This window comes from Microcaecilia unicolor, chromosome 4, assembly GCF_901765095.1.
Source record: "Microcaecilia unicolor chromosome 4, aMicUni1.1, whole genome shotgun sequence".
NCBI lineage: Eukaryota > Metazoa > Chordata > Amphibia > Gymnophiona > Siphonopidae > Microcaecilia > Microcaecilia unicolor.
This window is the reverse complement of record NC_044034.1, coordinates 203085701-203107809: the sequence shown is the minus strand read 5'-3', so window position 1 is coordinate 203107809 and position 22109 is coordinate 203085701. Positions and strand designations below refer to the sequence as shown.

Here is a 22109-nt window from a genome sequence, read left to right as displayed (position 1 = left end):
CCAGTTGTTCCAGCATTTGAAATTTGTTTGTCTTACCCACCAACACATACATTTCTGCATGTGTAATAGATGATGCCCATAGTATTAAATCATGTGGAGGGAAAAGGCCTGATTAACTGCTGGGCTCCCTTCTAATCTACAACATATTGACCATTATCTTACAAGGATGCTGTTTTTCATTGGTGAATCTGAAATTCTGCAACTTATTAAAGACAGGTTGTTTTCATGTTGGCAATTTTTTTGGGGGGGAGGGGGGTAAAACAGGGATCAGCTATAGAGAAAATAGCAAATCATGCAAAATATGGTACAAAATTCTGAAAAAAAACACATACAAATAGCAGTGGTTGAAGGGAGACCAAAAACTGAGTAGGATTTATAAAAGGGGTGGGCAACATGCAGCCTGCCGTTGAATTTTATATGGTCCTCAAGACTATGGAAAGTATGCACAGAAAACATCACTATAAGAACATAAGACTAGTCATACCGAGTCAGACCAATGGTCCATCTAGCCCAGTATCCTGTTTCCAACAGTGGCCAATCCAGGACACAAGTATCTGGTAGAAACCCAAATAGCAGCAAAATTCCCCATGTCTGTCTCAATAGCAGACTATGGACTTTTCCTCCAGGAACTTGTCCAAACCTTTAAACCCAGATATGCTAACTACTGTTATATTTTCAGACAAGCCACTCAAGCAGTTTGTTTTCATTGTTTTTAGTTAAAGTTTTACTTATTTATCACAGGTGTTCTATCTTGCCAGGTATTTGTGACCTGGACTGGCCACTGTTGGAAACAGGATGCTGAGCTTGATGGACCTTTGGTCTTTCCCAGTATGGCAATACTTATGATATTACATAATGTAGCAGTCTACTAGGGGTAGTACCGACAATACTACAATCTAAGCAAACAGTTTTTATAAATGCCACAACACACAATAAGCCTCAGGGTTGACAAAGTTGGTTATGTTAGGATAAGATATGTCTAGCCATTTTCTAGAATCTAAACATGTAATCTGTCATCAAGCCCACTGTTTCCTTTTGCTAGTTTTGTTTTGAAATTATTCTATATTCTAATCACGGGCAGTCTACATTAGCAAATTGATCATTTTCTGGATACAGACTCCCTTCTCCTGTAAACAGGGAAAATAATTTGCCTACAAGCTGAGCAGATGCCCCTCATTTCATCTGTTGCACAGATGAAAGTGTCCCAACATGATTCATGGACACATTTCAAAATAGCTAAATCATTAATTGTCTTTTTCAGGGAAAAGACGTTCCATTTAGATAATTTTCTATTTTTGACACTCACCTTTTTGTAATTTTTCCATCACTTGGAATCTTTTTATGATAGGGGGTGAGGCGGAGTCAACAAATGAATTCCACTTTCTAAAACATGATCTCTTGGAACTGCCCACTGGCTATGCTTGCTTCCCTCCTTCCCCACCATACCTGTGCACTCCCTGCCCGTTCTCTGACATATCCAAGCACACTCTGGCTGGTCAATATTGTCCCAGAGTCTTTAATAACATGGTATTAGCACATTAGGAAATAGGAACCTGACTTGAGTGGTCTCTGGTTCATGTGGGCACATATTAGCATTTAAATGTTTAAAATTACATGGTCATCTATCTACATTGCTACATTAAAAAAAAAAAAAAGTACATTACCTTTTCCAGTCGGATTCTGTCTCCACATTCAGCATCTACAAAGTTCTGAATAAGAATCAGATCCTCACTGGTTACCTTCCACTGTCGGCTAGCAAAATGAACAATAGCAAAAAGTCTTCCATACTGTCCAGCAGCAATCAAATTGTTTATCTTTTGTACAACCTCTGTTAAAAATAAGAAAATCAATGCAAATGAGCGATAAAATAGAAAGGAATATTTTCTTTCCATGCATTTACCATAATTTCACACAAGTATGTCTCTCAGTACGCCATTTTAAGCTGTATCGGGCACATGTTAGCACGTAACTCAGCTTAGTACAAGGGCCCACCTGAGTTATGGCAGCCAAGACACTACCTTAGCTAAACTTTTCCAAGGGGGCGTTTAACCTACCATTTTATTATGCTTTCAGAATGGTTTTGATGCCTTTTGTGTGTGGTATGTTAGTATGTTTCTTCTTTATTTGTATTTATTTCTTAAACATATGCAGCAGCAAGAGTTATTTTTGCAGCAGACAAATATGATCATATTACTCCTTGTTACTCCATTTGCACTGGTTACCATTAGAAGCAATATTTCAATTTAAGGAATCAGCTTTGCCCTATCAAGCACTGTATGGACTGACTCCTGTTTATCAATTACTAACATTTCTCTCATTTTGCCATTTAAAGGCAAAGAAGATTTTCAGGTTACTTTTTCCTATTAGGCTGCACAGTTTTGGAATTCTCTTCCTTCTTTTCTTTTAAGAATTTGTGGTTATCTTTGGTTTTGGAAAGCTCTTAAGACACTTCTTTTTAAGAAATTTTACTTATGTGTGGTAATGGAGTATTTTTTGAAAATTATTGTATAATTTAGTTTAAAATATTGTAATTCCTGATGATTATTCAGCTTTTGTCTGTTACCCACAGTGAACATTTGGTATTTTGCGGGCTATAAGGCAGAGTTATGTATATGAACTTTCTATTTTTATTTCAGTTCTCTATAAGTATATATGAATGGCTTATGAGCTAGTTATATTTCTTGCTTTATTTACCTAGGTATATTTTTTATGTACATGAATTCCATTAGATCTGTAGATAAAGCAGATAAAATCTTATAAAATAAACTTCAGCGCACATAAATTATATTAAACATTATATATTTAAGAAACCCCTGTAGTGTGTTTCCTGTGACATAACTGCTGTAAAAACTTATGTGATGCCATGCAGGTTCAGATGAATAGTTCACTGAGCCCAGCATTTGTAACAGTCAATTAAGGTGACTTGGAAATACCCAATTGATCATAATAGGGACACCCATACCCTGTCACACATTCCAAGAAGTAGCAATCCCAAAATCTACCAGCTTATTGGCAATTCAGGAATCTGTCCCCCTGAAATAAACAGCCAAACATACTTAGCTGGATCAAGGGAGGCTGAAGCACAGCAATTTTTGAAACCGGGTGATTTTAACTCTCTTTCTGGAATATGTAACTTGTTTTTCTTCTGCTTTATTTTGATAGTCTTCTTTTAATTTAACATATCTCAATTTTTCAATTTTTTTTCCATTTTATGAAATAAACTATTTATCCACATTTACCTCCCAAAAGTGGTAAATATGTCATACCAGCCTCCTCCTCCAATTCGACATGTCTAGTGCATTCGACATGTTAACCATAATATATTAATAAGATTACTAGATAAGTTCGGGATTGGTGGAAACATACTTAGCCGGATCAAGGGTTTCCTAACCACAAGAACATATCAAGTAAAATCAAACTCAAACATATCATCACCATGGAAAGCAGACTGCGGAGTACCACATGGATCACCGCTATCACCGATCCTCAACCCAATGATGACCCCACTAGCCAAGTCCTTATCCAACCAAGGCCTTAACCCTTTCATCTATGCAGACAATGTCACAATATTGAGCCTGCAAATAGGTGGGAAAATGTAGGATACAAATGCAACAAATAAATAAAATAAATATTCATTCCTTACAAATCTAAACAGACAGAAATCAACAACGAAATCAAGATTAGCTTGAACATCATGGACTCTTGGGCAAATGCATTTCAACTAAAACTAAAGAAAAAACACACTGTCTCATCCTCTCATCCCTACACAGCGTGGATAACCCCACAATTATCAACACCCCAGATTACACCCTCCCTATCTCAGACAGCCTGAAAATCCCCGGCGTTACAATGGACCACAACTTAACACTAGAGAGCCAAGTGACATCCACAACAAAGAAAATGTTCCACTCAATGTGGAAACTCAAACGCGTGAAACAATTCTTCCGAGAGGAACATTTCGCAACCTGATACCATCAATGGTACTAAGCCATTTAGACTACTGCAATGGAATTTATGCGGGATGCAAAGAACAAACCTTAAAGAAACTTCAGACTGCTCAAAACACGGCAGCTAGGCTTATCTTCGGAAAAACGTGATTTGAAAGTGCAAAACCCCTTCGCGAAAAACTACACTGGCTCCCAATCAAAGAACGCATTGCTTTCAAAATCTGCACCCTGGTTCACAAAATTATCTACGGTGAAGCTCCGGGATACATGACAGACTTGATCGACTTACCAACTAGAAACACATCCGAATCAACATGAACATACCTAAATCTGCACTACCCAAGCTGCAAAAGACTCAAATACAAATCAATTTACGCGTCCAGTTTTTCCTACATAAGCACACAACTGTGGAACGCATTACCAAAAGCCTTGAAAACTACGAACGACCAACTAAACTTCCGGAAAACACTAAAAACTAACCTGTTTAAAAAGGCATACCCTACCGATCCAACATAAATGCCTGATCTTCGCAACACAACAAAACTAAAGAAAGTAATGGTGTGAGCAAAATCTAAATAAATAAATAACACAACTCTTCCGTTGTACGATTCCCTAGTGTGGCTGTGCCACATGAACTTTCTTACCACATCATCACTTTGTATTTGTTTACACCGGAGTCTGTAACACCTCTCCGGTACTATGTAAGCCACATTGAGCCTACAAATAGGTGGGAAAATGTGGGATATAAATGTAACAAATAAATAAAATAAATATTATTGATTTTTTGACTGTATGAATACACAGTTCTTGTTGTATTGCTCGCTACAAGCCGAGAAGTATCAAAAGAAGAAGAACTCTAAAGTGACCTGTGATCTTATTCTTGAGCCTCTTCATTGTCAGTGTGACAGCCATAAAGCACTCTATTTAGAAGGTTTTCATAAAGAGACAGGTGCACTTCTCAATAAATGCCATCTTTATCTTTTTTTTTTTTTTTTAACATGGCAGTTTCCTTCTCTCTTGAGCTTAAATCAGAACTAGGGCATGAGCCTTCATCTGCAATTGCCAAGGATTTTTTTCTCTTAATTTAGATTCCCTCTCAACTTTAGCCCAAGTGCACTGACAGCCCTTGGTCAGGGACCATGCAACCCAGTTCCTCTGTAATCCTGCAGTCATGGGCCCTAAATCTGACCATTAGGTGTCACTACTGTGCAACAGTAGCTGTGTAGAATTCTGGAAAAAGGACCTGAGCTGAACTGAGATCCCACGTATAAGGGGGAACACTACTACCACTGATTGACCCAGACTATACCTCTTATTCTGAAAAATCTTGTTCTTTGAGGCTGTTCATTAGTTCATACTATATTTATATAGGCATATACTAGATTTGTAATTACAGACTACAAGTACATATAGAGTAACATTAAAGGAGGTGAAGTAGGCCAAGAAAAAAAAAAAGGCCCACTTTCTGTTCAGGCATGAAATAAAAGCCAGAACTAAAGAGGAAGAGTTAGCAATTTTGTGTTAACTGATGATCAAATTATAGAAATATTTTTGGGGCCCTTTTACTAAGCAGCGGTAAGCCCACCGTGGGCTTGCCACACAGCAATCTGGAACTACTGCTGGCCCAACGTAGAAAAGAAGTGAGGAAGGTAGGCTCTTTCCAAACAGAAAGGAAGACGTATGATAAAAAGTTTTGATAGAATTAAAAAAAAAGACTCAACACAGCCGTGTTTCGGCGCCGGAGTGCCTTGTTCAGGAGTCTTCTTTGTGGTGTTCTGGCAGTTTGAGTGATTGCTGGTACAGCGGCGCCTTTTCTTCGGTGGCAGCAATCTCTGCTCTGGCGGTTTGTTTCTTCAGAGCCAGTGGTGTCTGGGTCCCATGACCTCACAGCCATAAAAATCCTCCCATACAAAACCATTCAGGCAAAGCCCACATGCAGGAGTCGAAACATTGATTTCAAGGCCATTTCATTTTTGGCCAATTTTTCCCGTTGCAGTAAAAGGGGCCCTAGCAAGCGGCAAAAACGGCCAGTCGCAGGGCCCCTTTTAGCTCAGCTTAGTAAAAGAGCCCCTTAGTTAATACTTTATCCAGTAATAATTTTAATAGAAAAATAAAATTAAAATCTTCAGCGGCATTTTACATATTCACATTACAGTGCACAGAAAACTAAACACCACAGCTCCTGCTCAAATTTAAAGGCAGAAAACATATCAGCAACAGAAACTCTCAAGAGTAACTCAAAGGGATCTGGGGGCAACAATGAATGTACAATCAGCCTCTGCATGTCTTAGAGGAAATAAAAAACTACATACACTTTCTACATGTAAATTACACTCAAAAGCAATCATTACCCAAAGATGCCTGGACAAAATAAGCTCAACTACTGTTGTTATAGCAAGACCTGAAACTGGATTTCCTGCTTTGTTTACTGAACAATCTGAACTTTTTATATCAATATATTGCAGTACATTTGAATTGAAGTAGAGAGCAACCACTGATTCACAGACATAGCAGAAACACAAGCTGGAAATGCCATTTTCACATTTTAGAAATAGTTTAACTTTTTTGGCAGGCATTTGGCTTAAGTTGATAATTTTGGAAGTGTGAGTTCTCAGCGCAGGTGGACAATGGAGGCTGAAGCACAACAATTTTTGCAACCGGGTGATTTTAACTCTCTCTTTCTGGAATATGTAACTTGTTTTTCCTTTTGCTTTATTTTGATAGTCTTCTTTTAATTTAACACATCTCAATTTTTCAAATTTGTTTCCTTTTTATGAAATAAAATATTTATCCACATTTACCTCCCAAAAGTGGTAAATATGTCATACCAAGACACATTCACTCACAAAATTGAACTGGAGCCACTTCAACCTGCTTGTGGATTCCTGCAAGGTTCTATTTTAGCACCAGTTTTAGTCAACATCTTAGATCCTCTTCTGACCCTCTTTTCAATTATTGGGTATTACCGGACTTGCCTACGTAGATGACATTCAAATACTTGCCTTTTTGTATCCACAATATACTCAGGATATCCTTATATTAAATTTGAAACTAGATATAACTGTTACCTGGCTATTTCAAAATCAAATTAAATCCAGACAAAACTATCCAAGATGGACGCACTTCACTAAGACGCGGCGAGTCTCACTCTTACCGTTGGGAAAAAATGCCGAAACGCCGAGGTAGAGTGACGGCTAGAGCTTCCCCGTTGCCTTCCTCATTGCCGGGACCTATGGATAGGTTTGTGAGACCGTCGGGAGCTGCTTTGGACAGCGGAACGCTGCCAGCTAGGAACCCCGATGATTTGGAGAACTCGGATTCCGTTGGCCTTGATGTTACACTCAGCCCCGCTATGCGCTCACCACCTCCCCAGCCGATTGGCGCGAGCTCCTTCCTCCTTGGATCGATAGGGTCTACCCCGGAAGGTATAGAGGGCCCAGAAGAGCATCGAGAGGAAGCTCAGATAACAGCGGAGCAAGGAATGGAGGGCTATTTGCCCACGGAGACGCCATGGAGTGCGGGGAGAGGAACCGAGGAAAGGAGTGTGACTCCTGAACAGGCTACCATAAGGTTAGAATTACCTACACTGTTAGTAGAAAAACCAAAAGAAGTAACTTTAGAAACGTTATGTGACTTGGTATCTAATTTGGGACAGCTTTTCTGAAACAAAGTAATGAGATGTTACCTAAAATAAAATCTTTGGAAACTGATGCACAAAAAAAAGGAGAGGAGCTTAAAGTTCTAGATGAGCCGACAAGAGAAGGAAAAATACTAGACTTAGTCCTTAGTGGTGCTCATGATCTAGTGCAGGGGGTAACGATACGAGGGCCGCTTGATAACAGTGATCATAATATGATCGGTTTTGATATTGGCATTGAAGGAAGTGAAACTAGGAAATCAAGTACGCTAGCGTTTAACTATAGAAAAGGTGATTACGACAAAATTAGAAAAATGGTGAAAAAAAGACTGAAAGGAGCAGCTCGCAGAGTAAAAAACTTGCATCAGGCGTGGATGCTGTTTAAAAACACCATCCTGGAGGTTCAGGACAAATATATTCCACGTATTAGAAAAAAGGGAAAAAAGACTAAACGTCAGCCGGCGTGGCTAAACAGTAAGATAAAGGAAATCATTAGAGCCAAAAAACAATCCTTCAGAAAGTGGAGAAGAGAACCAACTGAAAGTAACAGGATAGATCATAAGGAATGCCAAGCCAAATGCAAAGCGGAGATAAGGAGGGCAAAAAAGGACTTTGAGAAGAAATTAGCGTTGGAAGCAAAAATACATAGTAAAAACTTTTTTAGATACATTAAAAGCAGGAAACCGGCCAAAGAGTCGGTTGGGCCGCTGGACGAAAATGGTGTTAAAGGGGCGATCAAGGAGGACAAAGCCGTAGCGGAGAAATTAAATGAATTCTTTGCTTCGGTCTTCACCGAGGAGGATTTGGGGGGGACACCGGTGCCGGAAAGAATATTTGAAGCGGGGGAGTCGGAGAAACTAAACAAATTCTCTGTAACCTTGGAGGATGTAATGGGTCAGTTCAGCAAGCTGAAGAGTAGTAAATCACCGGGACCTGATGGTATTCATCCCAGAGTATTAATAGAACTAAAAAATGAACTTGCGGAGCTACTGTTAGAAATATGCAATCTGTCCCTAAAATCGAGTGTAATACCGGAAGACTGGAGGGTAGCCAATGTTACTCCGATTTTTAAGAAAGGTTCCAGAGGAGATCCGGGAAATTATAGACCGGTGAGTCTGACGTCGGTGCCGGGCAAGATGGTGGAGGCTATTATTAAGAATAAAATTGCAGAGCATATACAAAAACATGGACTGATGAGACAAAGTCAGCACGGATTTAGTGAAGGGAAGTCTTGCCTCACCAATCTAATGCATTTTTTTGAGGGGGTAAGCAAACATGTGGACAATGGGGAGCCGGTTGATATTGTATATCTGGATTTTCAGAAGGCGTTTGACAAAGTGCCGCACGAAAGACTCCTGAAGAAATTGCAGAGTCATGGAATCGGAGGTAGGGTATTATTATGGATTAAGAACTGGTTGAAAGATAGGAAGCAGAGAGTAGGATTGCGTGGCCAGTATTCTCAGTGGAGGAGGGTAGTGGGGTCCCGCAGGGGTCTGTGCTGGGTCCGTTGCTTTTTAATGTATTTATAAATGACCTAGAGATGGGAATAACTAGTGAGGTAATTAAATTCGCCGATGACACAAAATTATTCAGGGTCGTCAAGTCGCAGGAGGAATGTGAACGATTACAGGAGGACCTTGCGAGACTGGGAGAATGGGCGTGCAAGTGGCAGATGAAGTTCAATGTTGACAAGTGCAAAGTGATGCATGTGGGTAAGAGGAACCCGAATTATAGCTACGTCTTGCAAGGTTCCGCGTTAGGAGTTACGGATCAAGAAAGGGATCTGGGTGTCGTCGTCGATGATACGCTGAAACCTTCTGCTCAGTGTGCTGCTGCGGCTAGGAAAGCGAATAGAATGTTGGGTGTTATTAAGAAGGGTATGGAGTCCAGGTGCGCGGATGTTATAATGCCATTGTATCGCTCCATGGTGCGACCGCACCTGGAGTATTGTGTTCAGTACTGGTCTCCGTATCTCAAAAAAGATATAGTAGAATTGGAAAAGGTACAGCGAAGGGCGACGAAAATGATAGTGGGGATGGGACGACTTTCCTATGAAGAGAGGCTGAGAAGGCTAGGGCTTTTCAGCTTGGAGAAGAGACGGCTGAGGGGAGATATGATAGAAGTGTATAAAATAATGAGTGGAATGGATCGGGTGGATGTGAAGCGACTGTTCACGCTATCCAAAAATACTAGGACTAGAGGGCATGAGTTGAAGCTACAGTGTGGTAAATTTAAAACGAATCGGAGAAAATTTTTCTTCACCCAACGTGTAATTAGACTCTGGAATTCATTGCCGGAGAACGTGGTACGGGCGGTTAGCTTGACGGAGTTTAAAAAGGGGTTAGATAGATTCCTAAAGGACAAGTCCATAGACCGCTATTAAATGGACTGGAAAAATTCCTCATTTTTAGGTATAACTTGTCTGGAATGTTTTTACGTTTGGGGAGCGTGCCAGGTGCCCTTGACCTGGATTGGCCACTGTCGGTGACAGGATGCTGGGCTAGATGGACCTTTGGTCTTTCCCAGTATGGCACTACTTATGTACTTATGTACTTATGTAAAATTGGAGGAGAAATTTGATCAAAAAGTTTTGAACTTTGAAACAACCCAATCAATGATGATAAAAGACTTGACCAATCTCAGGACGAGATCTGAAATGTTTGATAATTATACTAAAATTCATAATTTGAGATTTGTTAATTTTCCTAGAATACATAATGTAGCTCCTCTTGAGATGTTAAAGCACTATATGCGTGAAATTTTGAATATACCTGAACAAAGTATCCCACCATTTACCTTGGCTTATTATGTTCCTGGGAAAGAATTGAACCAGTCAATTGAAAAGCCGACAGACATTTCTCTTCTGCTTGAAACTACTGACTCTGAACTTGCAACAGCAGCTACTTTGGTAGCGACCGTAGCACTACTACCAGATAAGAACTGGATCTTCCGCCTGTTCTTTCGTAATAAAGAAAAGTCTTTTTTAGGCTTTAAAATCCTTTTGTTTCCTGATGTCTCTAAGGAGACTAGACGGCGGAGGAAGCAATTCCTACTCCTCAGGCCGGAAGTTTTGCACTTGGGGGGTACCTTTTTTTTTAAGATACCCCTGCAAGTGTATAATAAGACTTGGTGGGAAGAAATATGTATTTATGGAGCCAGCTCATGTGTCTGCACTCATAGCCTCGGCAAATAAGGAAAAGCGAAAAGAATGAGGCATCTCCACTTAATGAAGTGTGATATCTGATGTTTATTTCCTTTGTTTATTTCTCCAGTTGATTTCCTACATATTGGATTTCTTGCATTATGGACTTGAGTCTCTATTCTTTAAAAGTGAATTATTTTATTTTCATTGTATTATTTTCCTTGTTAAATTCTATTATGTTTGTAGAGACTTTCTAACCAAGAGGTTTCTTGTAAATTCTTTTTTTTTTAATAAATGAATAAAAAAAAAAAAAAAAAAAAATCCAGACAAAACTAAAGGTATTATCTTCTCAAGAAAAGAAATGGAAAATTAGTTTCTTACCTTGGAAATTTTCTTTCCTTTAGTCATAGCAGATGAATCCATTACGAGTGGGTTGTGTCCATCAACCAGCAGGGGGAGATAGAGAGCACTGACAAACCATAGTGCCTTATGGCCAGCTAGCTCCATCTGCCTCTTCAGTATTTGAAGCTTCCAAAACAGTGTAACACCGCAAAGCATAATAACATGAACTTTCCTCACAGCGGATGAACGCCCCAAAACTGGAGCTATAACTCAAAGGAGGGAATGAACTCATCCTCCTGTAACAGAACAGAAATCCTGAAGACTGTTTTCCAACTTCTCCAAATGAGGGAACATATCTACAGGAAAAACTGAACATAAAGGGGACAAAGGGGAGCCGGTTGATATTGTGTATCTGGATTTTCAAAAGGCGTTTGACAAGGTACCTCATGAAAGGCTACAGAGGAAATTGGAGGGTCATGGGATAGGAGGAAATGTCCTATTGTGGATTAAAAACTGGTTGAAGGATAGGAAACAGAGAGTGGGGTTAAATGGGAAGTATTCACAATGGAGAAGGGTAGTTAGTGGGGTTCCTCAGGGGTCTGTGCTAGGACCGCTGTTTTTTAATATATTTATAAATGATTTAGAGATGGGAGTAACTAGCGAGGTAATTAAATTTGCTGATGACACAAAGTTATTCAAAGTCGTTAACTCGCGACAGGATTGTGAAAAATTACAAGAGGACCTTACGAGACTGGGAGACTGGGCGGCTAAATGGCAGATGACGTTTAATGTGAGCAAGTGCAAGGTGATGCATGTGGGAAAAAAGAACCCGAATTATAGCTACGTCATGCAAGGTTCCACGTTAGGAGTTACGGACCAAGAAAGGGATCTGGGTGTCGTCGTCGATAACACGCTGAAACCTTCTGCTCAGTGTGCTGCTGCGGCTAGGAAAGCGAATAGAATATTGGGTATTATTAGGAAAGGTATGGAAAACAGGTGTGAGGATGTTATAATGCCGTTGTATCGCTCCATGGTGCGACCGCACCTTGAGTATTGTTCAATTCTGGTCGCCGCATCTCAAGAAAGATATAGTAGAATTGGAAAAAGTGCAGCGAAGGGCGACTAAAATGATAGCGGGGATGGGACGACTTCCCTATGAAGAAAGACTAAGGAGGCTAGGGCTATTCAGCTTAGAGAAGAGACGGCTGAGGGGAGACATGATAGAGGTATATAAAATAATGAGTGGAGTGGAACAGGTGGATGTGAAGCGTCTGTTCACACTTTCCAAAAATACTATTACTAGGGGGCATACGATTAAACTACAGTGTAGTAAATTTAAAACAAATCGGAGAAAATGTTTCTTCACCCAACGTGTAATTAAACTCTGGAATTCATTGCCGGAAAATGTGGTGAAGGCGGTTAGCTTAGCAGAATTTAAAAAGGGGTTGGACGGTTTCCTAAAGGACAAGTTCATAAACCGCTACTAAACGGACTTGGAAAAATCCAAAATCCCAGGAATAACATGTATAGAATGTTTGTACGTTTGGGAAGCTTGCCAGGTGCCCTTGGCCTGGATTGGCCGCTGTCGTGGACAAGATGCTGGGCTCGATGGACACGTGGTCTTTTCCCAGTATGGCATTACTTATGTACTTATTAAAAGTAACATGAATCACACAATGAACCACTGAGGGAGGGATCATGAATTCATCTGCTATGACTAAAGGAAAGGAAATTACCAAGGTAAGAACCTAATTTTCCACTCCTTGTCATCAAGCAGATGAATCTATTACGAGTGGGATGTAACAAAGCAATCCCTAGATAGGGTGGGAACAAGTCACACCACGCGCCAGCACTTGTGCTCCAAAATGCGCATCTCTCCTGGCAGCCACATCCAGCCTGTAATGTCGCGCAAAAGAGAGCTTTGAAGCCCAAGTAGCTGCACTACATATCTCATGAAGAGAGAGTGCTCCAGTTTCAGCCCAAGAAGAGGAAATCACTCTTGTGGAATGTACCTTAAAGGCTTCAGGCGGAGGCCGGCCAGATAACAGATATAGTGGCCTTAGACGCTGGAGACCCTCTGCATGGACCTGACAAAAGAACAAAAAGATGGTCCGAGGTCCTGAAGGCATTTGGCATGCGCAGATATTGCAACAGAGCCCTTCGCACATCCAGAAGGTGTAACTGCCCATAGGCTTCTGGAAACTCCTCTTTAAAAAAGGAGGGCAGGAAAATAGGCTGGTTTAGGTGAAACGCTGAAACCACCTTAGGCATGAAGGAAGGCACCGTATGTACCATTACTCCGGACTCTGAGAATTGCAGAAATGGGTCTCGACAGGACAGCGCCTGGAGTTCAGATACCTGTCTCGCCGATGTCACGGACACCAAAAAGACCGTTTTTAAGGTCACATCCTTCTCCGAAGCTCGCCTAAGCGGCTCGAAGGGCGAACACTGAAGGGCCTTTAAAACTAACCCCAGGTTCCAGGCCGGACACGGGGCCCGCACGGGAGGACGGAGCTGAAGCACCCCTCTAAGAAACCGTGTCACATCCGGGCAAGCAGCCAGAGAGAGGCCCCCTCAAAAACATGCTAAGGCTGCCACTTGAACACGCAGGGAATTATAGGCCAAGCCTTTTTGTAAACCATCCTGTAAGAAGTCAAGTATCGGCGAGACAGAAGCCCGCATGGGTGTGATCGCTTTAGAAGCACACCAAGCCTCAAATTGGCGCCAAATCCTGGCATAAGCCACGGAAGTGGAACGCTTGCGGGCCTGTAGGAGAGTAGAAATGACTTTACTGGAATATCCATTGTCTCTCAATTGCGCCCTCTCAATAGCCATGCCGTAAGACCAAAGTGGCAGGCGTCCTCCATGGTCACCGGGCCCTATGACAACAGGTGCGGTACCAGAGGTAACGGCAGGGGATCCTCTACCAGCATCTGCCGGAGGTCCGCATACCACAGCCTCCTGGGCCAATGAAAACCATCTCTCCTTGGTGGAGCCGAATCCGCAGGAGTACCCGCCCTATCAAGGGCCACGGAGGGAACACATACAGGAGGCCCTGAGGCCAGGGATGAGCCAAAGCATCCAACCCTGCCAAGCGAGGATCTCTCCGTCTGCTGTAGAAGCACGGGACTTTGGCATTTGTGCTTGACGCCATAAGATCCATTACGGGCTTTCCCCATTTGGCACATATCTGCAGGAACGCTTCGTCTGCAAGTTCCCACTCCACTGGGTCGATTTGATTCCTGTTCAGATAATCGGCTTGCACGTTGCTCTGACCTGCAATATGAGCTGCTGACAGAAACTGCAGATGAAGCTCGGCCCAGTGGCAAATCTGCGCGGCCTGCGCTGCTAGTGCAATGCACTGAGTGCCTCCTTGGCAATTTATGTAGGCCACTGCTGTCGTGTTGTCCGACAGAACTCTGACAGCCAATCCTTCCAGGGTCAATTGAAAGGCCAGAAGCGCCTGAAAAATCGCTTTCAACTCCAAGCGATTGATGGATCACTCCGACTCCTCGGTTGTCCAAAGCCAATGGGCATGCCTTCCCCAGCAATGTGCACCCCAGCCCTTCAGGCTGGCATCTGTTACCACCAGGCACCAATCGGGGAGTGCTAGCAGCATGCTGTCTGAGAGCCACCACTCCATACTGAGGCGGGCCGCAGAGAGCCACGTGAGTCTGCATTGATCATCCTGAGATATAGGAGACCACCGTTGAAGCAGGGAACACTGCAGAGGTCTCAGGTGCGCTCTCGCCCAAGGCACCACTTCTAAAGTGGCCATCATCGACCCCAACAGCTGGACAATGTCCCAAGCTCGCGGGCGAGGCATCCTCAGGAGCAGACGGACCTGGTTCTGAAGCTTGCACCGCCTTTGCTCGGGTAGGAAGACCATCCCCGAGGCTGTGTCGAACCGGACCCCCAAATATTCTAGAGATTGAGAGGGGGTCAGGTGACTTTTGGCTATACTGACGACCCAGCCCAGAGATTGCAGTACTGAGACCACTCTGGCTGTAACCTGATGATTCTCTTCTGCAGAGTCTGCTCTGATGAGCCAGTCGTCTAGGTACGGGTGAACCCGGATACCCTCTCGCCTGAGAAAAGCAGCTACTATCACCATTACCTTGGAAAAGGTTTGGGGAGCTGTGGCGAGGCCAAGAGGCAAGGCCCGAAACTGGAAATGTTTTCCCATCACCGCAAAATGCAGAAACCTCTGGTGCGAGGGCCAAATTGGTATGTGCAAGTAAGCTTCTTTCAGGTCCAGAGACGTGAGAAACTCTCCTGGCTGTACCGCCGCTATGACGGAGCGCAGGGTTTCCATGTGAAAATACCGCACGTTCAGAGACCTGTTGACTTCTTTTAAGTCTAGGATAGGCCGAAAAGACCCTCCTTTTCGCGGCACCACGAAGTAAATGGAGTAACGGTCAGAGCCGCATTCGGCGGGAGGCACGGCGGAAACTGCTCCAATGTGAATCAAGCCTTGCAAGGTCTCCTCTACCGCCGCCCGTTTGGCGGCAGAACCTCATCGGGACTCCACAAACATGTCTCTTATCGGGGCATTGAATTCTATTCTGTAGCCTTCTCTGATCATGTCCAAGACCCACTGATCTGAGGTAATCTTGGCTCACTCCTCGAGAAAGAGGGAAAGTTGTCCTCCTATCACAGGAATCGAAGAGGGGGCCGGCGCACCATCATTGAGAGGGTCGCCCTTGAACTCCAGGTCTTGAGCCTGCTGCTGCGGAACGTTTCTCCGAGCGAAAGGAGTTCCTCTGCTGAAAACGGCCACGCGAAGTGAACCCAGCAGAACACCCCAGGCGGTACCTTCTAGCTTCACGGAAGCGAGGTCTGTAAGAGGAGGGAACCGCCTGACCCTTGGAAGAAGGCCGCGGCCTATCCTCGGGTAAGCGCTGGGGTTTGGCATCCCCCAGGCCTTTTACAATTTTCTCCAACTCCTCACCAAACAGGAGAAGGCCTTGAAAGGGCAACTTCACCAACCTTTGCTTAGAGGCCATGTCAGCTGCCCAATGCCGTAGCCACAGAAGACGGCGAGCCGCCACCGCTACAGCCATCTGTTTAGCCGAAGCTCTGACCAGATCATAAAGGGCGTCAGTCAAAAAAGACAAGGCCGACTCCATCCGCGGTGCCACCTCCGTAAGGGACTCCGCTCTATCTCCAGGCTGTTCCACTGCCTGAAGCGAGGCAGGCTCGGACAGCGTAGCAGCTGCTTGCAGACGCCCGTAAGGATAGGCCTGAAATTTCAAAGGACCGTTTCATCGCTGCCTCCAGGCGTCGGTCCTGCATGTCCTTCAGGGCAACTCCTCCTTCCATCGGGAGGGTAGTTCTCTTTGTCACAGCCGTGACTAGGGCATCCACTTTAGGCACTGCTAGGCGTGCCAAATGCTCCTCACTTAGAGGGTATAATTGCCTCATAGCCCTGGCGACTTTCAAAGGCCCCTCAGGGTCAGCCCATTGAGCCGTGATAAGCTCTTGGATGGAGTCATGCAAAGGAAAGGCTCGAGCAGGCTTCTTAGTACTTGCCATCCTCGGATTACCGGAGGAGGTCTCAGTACTCCCAGGGTCTTCTATAGAGAGGACCTGCAAGGCATCAGTAATAAGCGCTGGCAGCTCATCGCGGTGGAAAATCCTCACAGCGGAAGGATCATCTGGATCCGGTGGCAATCCTGCACCTTCTTCTGGCTCTCCAGACCACGAAGGCCTGCCAGACCCCTCAGAGTCCTCACATCCTGACCACGGGGGAAAAAGGGGGTGCGCCACTCTCTGAGGGGGAATCCACCCTTCTGCGCTTGTCTTGCGGCCATTTGTCAGGGGAAAATGTGCCTGACGGTAATCCAAGCCAGACTCCACTGGAGGGGATACAGAAAACAGGGCTGCAGGGGACCCCTGCAGAAGAGCTCTTTTTAACATGTATGCATTATGCAGCAATAAAACAAATTCAGGGGAAAATGGCTCACCCTGGCCTCCCGGTTCCAGTCAGGGGGAAACAGCTCTTTTATTAGCCTCTACACGAGGCGCCCCTTCAGGCTCAAACCCCTCTGCCTCAGCGGGGGTCGCGCCATGCTGCTCCAAAATGGCGCCCACTGCCAGCTCCACGGAGTGGGAAGGAACATCGCTCGCCATACTCGGGCTAGCTATACCATCTGAAAAGCACGCCTTACAGAGCCCCGCTGCAGACTTGCGCTTGCCACAAACGGAACAGCGCTTAACTTTCTCAGCAGCCATCGCCGAAAGCGGCGGAATTCAAAATGGCGGATTTGCGCCAAAATCGTCCCGAACGCGGGCCCTCCCCGGAGGAGCTACAAAATGCTCTTACCTCACCAGAACGAGTCTCCGAGCTCCGGTCACGCTGCACAATCAGAAGAAAACCTCTTTTCTGGGATTGCAGCGCCAAAGCGCGACAACTTTTTTTTTTTTTTTTTTTTTTAACGCTGTGAAGAAAGTTTGAGGCAACAGTGAAAGAGGCAAATTTCCAACTCCGGAGGATCAGTAGCGTGGGAAAGGCAGGGAAAGGGCGAACCTATGTGCCTGCGTCCACAGCATGGGCAAAGACAGGGACAGGGCTCACCTATTTATCTACTTCCACATCGGGGGCCGGGTAAGGCAGGGAAAGGGCTAACCTATTTGCCTTTAAAGTGGGCACCATCAGACCCAACACCCCTGCTACAACTGGGAAAAGCACAGAAGCCACCCCAGGCAGATTTTCTGAAGGAGCTTGAACAAGCTGCAAACACCCTGCTGGGGAGATAGAGAATACTGAAGAGGCAGATGGAGCTAGCTGGTTTTCCAGTGCTCTCTATCTCCTCCTGCTGGTTGATGGACACAACCCACTCGTAATGGATTCATCTGCTTGATGACAAGGAACATAACCATTATCGTGTTCAGTTTGCATTGCTGGTACTCTAAGATTTTAGGAGTAAATCATGAATTCAGACTTATTTCAAGAACATATTTCATCCATTACCAGGAAATGTATCTATAAATTAAAAATTATTCATGCAGTGAAATCTCTACTAACCGTGAAAACGTTGAAAATATTAGTCTATAGACTCATCTGGACTATTGTAACTCTTTATTTAAGGGAATCAGGCTGATTGACATTTGGCACCTCCAATTAATCCAATACACTACAGTAAAGATGGCAGTGAAGGATGATCATGCAACACCATTATTGCAGAAAGAACATTGGCTAACCATTCAACAATAAAATACCTACAAACTCCTCACGTTAATATACTCTATTCATCACCCGGGTATCCCAATGTTATCATGGTTTCTGATACAATACTCTACTCCCAATTCCTGCATTCTTCTCAACAGAATCATTTGGCAGCTTGTTCAAGTTCCTTCAGAAAATCTGCCTGGGGTGGCTTCTGTGCTTTTCCCAGTTGTAGCAGGGGTGTTGTGTCTGATAGTGCCCACTTTAAAGGCAAATAGGTTAGCCCTTTCCCTGCCTTACCCGGCCCCCGATGTGGAATTTCTGACGATCTGATGAAGAAGGGCAACCTTCGAAAGCTAATCAAGAAATGTATAAAGTTATGTCCAATAAAATGGTATCATCTTATATTCTTTTCCATGTTTTATTTTGTTTGATTTCTATTGATAACCTTTAAGAGTGGACTAACACGGCTACCACACTTCTCTAGAAAAGTAGGGAAATCTCTTTACAAAAGTATATTTCTGTCAAGTTGTAACAATCTTAACTTGAACGCTAGATGTGTTTTAAGAGGAAAAACTGCCTGCGAAAAAATTATACACTAATTCTCGCAGCTGTGTTCATCGACGCACGAGCCGAGTGATCCACCGCTAAGAGTCGGTGGATCACTTGGCTCGTGCGTCGATGAAGAGTGCAGCTAGCTGCGAGAATTAGTGTGAATTGCAGGACACATTGAGGTCTTGGTCAAAACTCCAGGTGGTGGAAAGACCGCAAGATTCGCATAAGAAGCGAAACGAGCAGAGAATAAGCGAGTAACAATACAAGCTAAGTAATCTATGAGATTCGTTAAGAATGCATGCTCATATTTACAGCTGCTACTAAGCTAGAGGTTTTTGGCCGATGATGAAGAAGTCCAGCCCCTGAAGCTATAATAGAGCTGGGGGCTTCTCGAGGCTACTTATACACAGGCAGGTAGGAAGAAAATTTATAAAAATTGAGAAGCGCTAAAAGTTTTTTGTTTAAAAAAAAAAAGTTTATTAATGTTATGTGAATAAAAAGATGTTTTGGGAATTTTTTTTTTAATTATTTTAAGACGGAAGAAACAGAAAGGAGTCATATGAGGCAATGACTATGAGAGTTATAATATATAAGTAGCTATAAACTGTGACTACTGATGTCTTTTTCACCCTTTTTGTTATATATAATTTTTTCACATTAACACATTGCCTTAGTCCAGTTAGCCTTTTGTATGCCTAGATGTTTTGGTGGTGCACAACTTGTTGAATACTGAAGGTTTTCTCCTAGTTTATTGATTAATGTCAGCAAGCACCTCTCCGTGCTGTCCGCTCTCGACCTGCACCTCTCCGTGCTGTCTGTCTTCACCCACACAATTGGGGCTAATCCACCTCCTAAGAGGAACTGCTTCTGTTCACTTGCAAAAAAGTAATTATTCACAGTATCAAATTTATCCTGCAGAGTACTTTATTACACCATGGTACCAGTGGGAAAAACAGTATGTTCACTGTACCACAGCTGATGGTCTTCGTGCACTTTGCTTCACTTTTCAAACACCCCAAACAAACAACAGTTCAGTCTTAGAATTAGCTAAAGACTTGGGAAAACCTGTGGTTCAGTCTATTCCTCCGCTCCTCTCTGCTACTGCCTAGGAGTTAGAGGCATTTTCACCACCCTCATTTGCCAGACACCAACACTCTGACAACCTCCCACAAATGTTCAGACTGACCTCCTTCAGGTAATTAATTCCCACTGGTCCATGAAGCCAGACCGCATCTAGGCATTGTCCCTTAGCGGCCTCAAATCTCTGGCTTCTCTCTCTCTGCAGTCTCTTCCTTTTCCACCGCCCTTTGTCCTGAGCAAAAGAACTCCATTTGCTCCTCCCCCACCTCTTTCCTTTCACTTTCTTCTCCTAGTTCAATCTCCTCCCACTCCATGGAGTCTTCCCCCACCCAGGTGCTGCTCCTCCCCCTGATTATCCTCCATCTCCCAATCACCCCCTGATTCTACTACCTGCTGGGAGTTGTGGTACTGTTTCTCTTGTTCCCTCCTTCCTTGCAAGTGTTGCTGGGCTCTGTAGTTCTCTTCCCTTTTCATCAATCTCCTCCTCCCTTTTCCCCTCTGAGGGTTTTTCTCCTTTCCCCGCTTATTGTCACTATCAGCTCTTCTCTGCCTTCCTTCTACTTCCTCCTTACATTATATATTCTGCATACACATACCCACCCACCCCCACCCCCGTTGTAAGCCGATTGGCTATTCCAGTGATTTTCAACCTTTTTCATCTCATGACACACATACATGGCACAAAAATTGCCAAGGCACACCACTGGAATCTAACTCATACCTGCCTGTCCCCATTAAGTTCCATTCCATTCCATCCCTACCCTTACCTGTAACCTTCAGAAGTACTTATTTCATTTAATTATACTACTGAAATACTTTACAGCACCAATATACCTGCTACTGGGAAACTGGCACAAGATGGAGTGTTACAGATTCCTGCACAGACGCCACATACAAGCAGACTCCTTCACCTTAGTTGCAAATGCAGAACATGACTCTCACCTGATACAAAATAGGGAACCACAAAAAAATATGCAGACAAAAACTGAAAGCAAGGATACCAGACTCTGCATGTCGTGCAATACCAGACCAGAGAAATAGAAAGAAAAGTATGACCTCCTGTACAATGTAAATAAAGCCCTCAGATGTAAATTCTCAACATCAATATAAATCAATTACTAAGCTGAAAATAAAACCATTTTTCCTACCTATATAGTCTAGTGATTTTATTATACCAATCATCTTCTTCCCAATCTTTAGCTCTGCTTTCTTCTGTCTGTGCTCTTAACTCTGTTTCCAGGGCTTCCTTTCCAATTTATTTTCTAACCTCATCCCCTGTCTGTTTGGTTCTGATCTTTCACTTTCAGCTTTCTATAATTTCTCTGCCTTCTTCTCAAATCTATCTTGTCTCCCCTCTACCCCCCCCCCCCCCATACACGTGCAGCCTGTCTCCCCTCTTCCCTCTCACACGTGTAGCCTCTCCTCTTCCCTTCTCTCCCACACATGTAGCCTGTCTCCCCTCTTTCCTTCCCTCCCACACATATGCAGCCCGTATCCCCTCCCCTGCCTTGGGTATCAGGCGAGTTCCCACCCACCAACTCCCCCCTAGACAATTCCCACTTAAAGAGACAATTCCCACCAAAGACTCCCCCCCCCCCCCCCCCCCGGACATTTCCCACCCTCCCTAGCCTTGTCATGGCAGTGCTTTTTATGTTTTATGGCGTCTGAAACAAGGAGGTTAGAGCAGCATACGTATGTACACAGAGAACGTATAATAATGGAATAACTTTTCATAGGTAGAGTAGTACTTTGTTATAAATCATAATCAGTGTGCCCTTTTGAGGGGTTGAATTAGGTTGAAACCTAGTCTGGGGGGTGGGAGGGGCACTGCCCCCCCCCAACATGAACTGCAGTTTGTATTTATCTATTTATTTACTTATTTATGACATTTAGATCTCATATTAAACATGAATTAGGTTGAAACCTAGTTTGGGGTGTGTCTGGGGGCATTGCTTCCCCCCACATGAACTGCATGTCTGGAAGTGGAAAGGGATGTGTAAAAGATAATGTGTGTGGGGGAGGGGGTATTGGCCCCCCAAATGATGTGGAAGAGAAAAGGGAGAGAGATTATTAATGTCTTGTAAGCCACATTGAGCCTGCTTGTGTGTGGGAAAATGTGGGATACAAATGCTGCAAATAAATAAATAAATAAATAAATTGTCCTAATGTGTTTTGTAGTTTTTGGGTTATTAGTGGGATTTGTCCTCCCTCATGTGGTGGAAATTGGTTCCGTGAGAA

The 22109-nt window shown here is 43.7% G+C and overlaps 1 protein-coding gene across 1 annotated transcript in view; it reads right to left on the bottom strand.

Annotated features, from left to right (window-relative positions):
* The window catches only part of MRPL21 (mitochondrial ribosomal protein L21), a 113546-nt gene that overhangs the window by 50953 nt on the left and 40484 nt on the right, over positions 1-22109 (bottom strand). The window contains exon 4 of the mRNA XM_030199510.1: positions 1665-1828. Coding sequence (XP_030055370.1) covers positions 1665-1828 — 164 coding nt within the window. The remainder of the gene's footprint in view (positions 1-1664; positions 1829-22109) is intronic.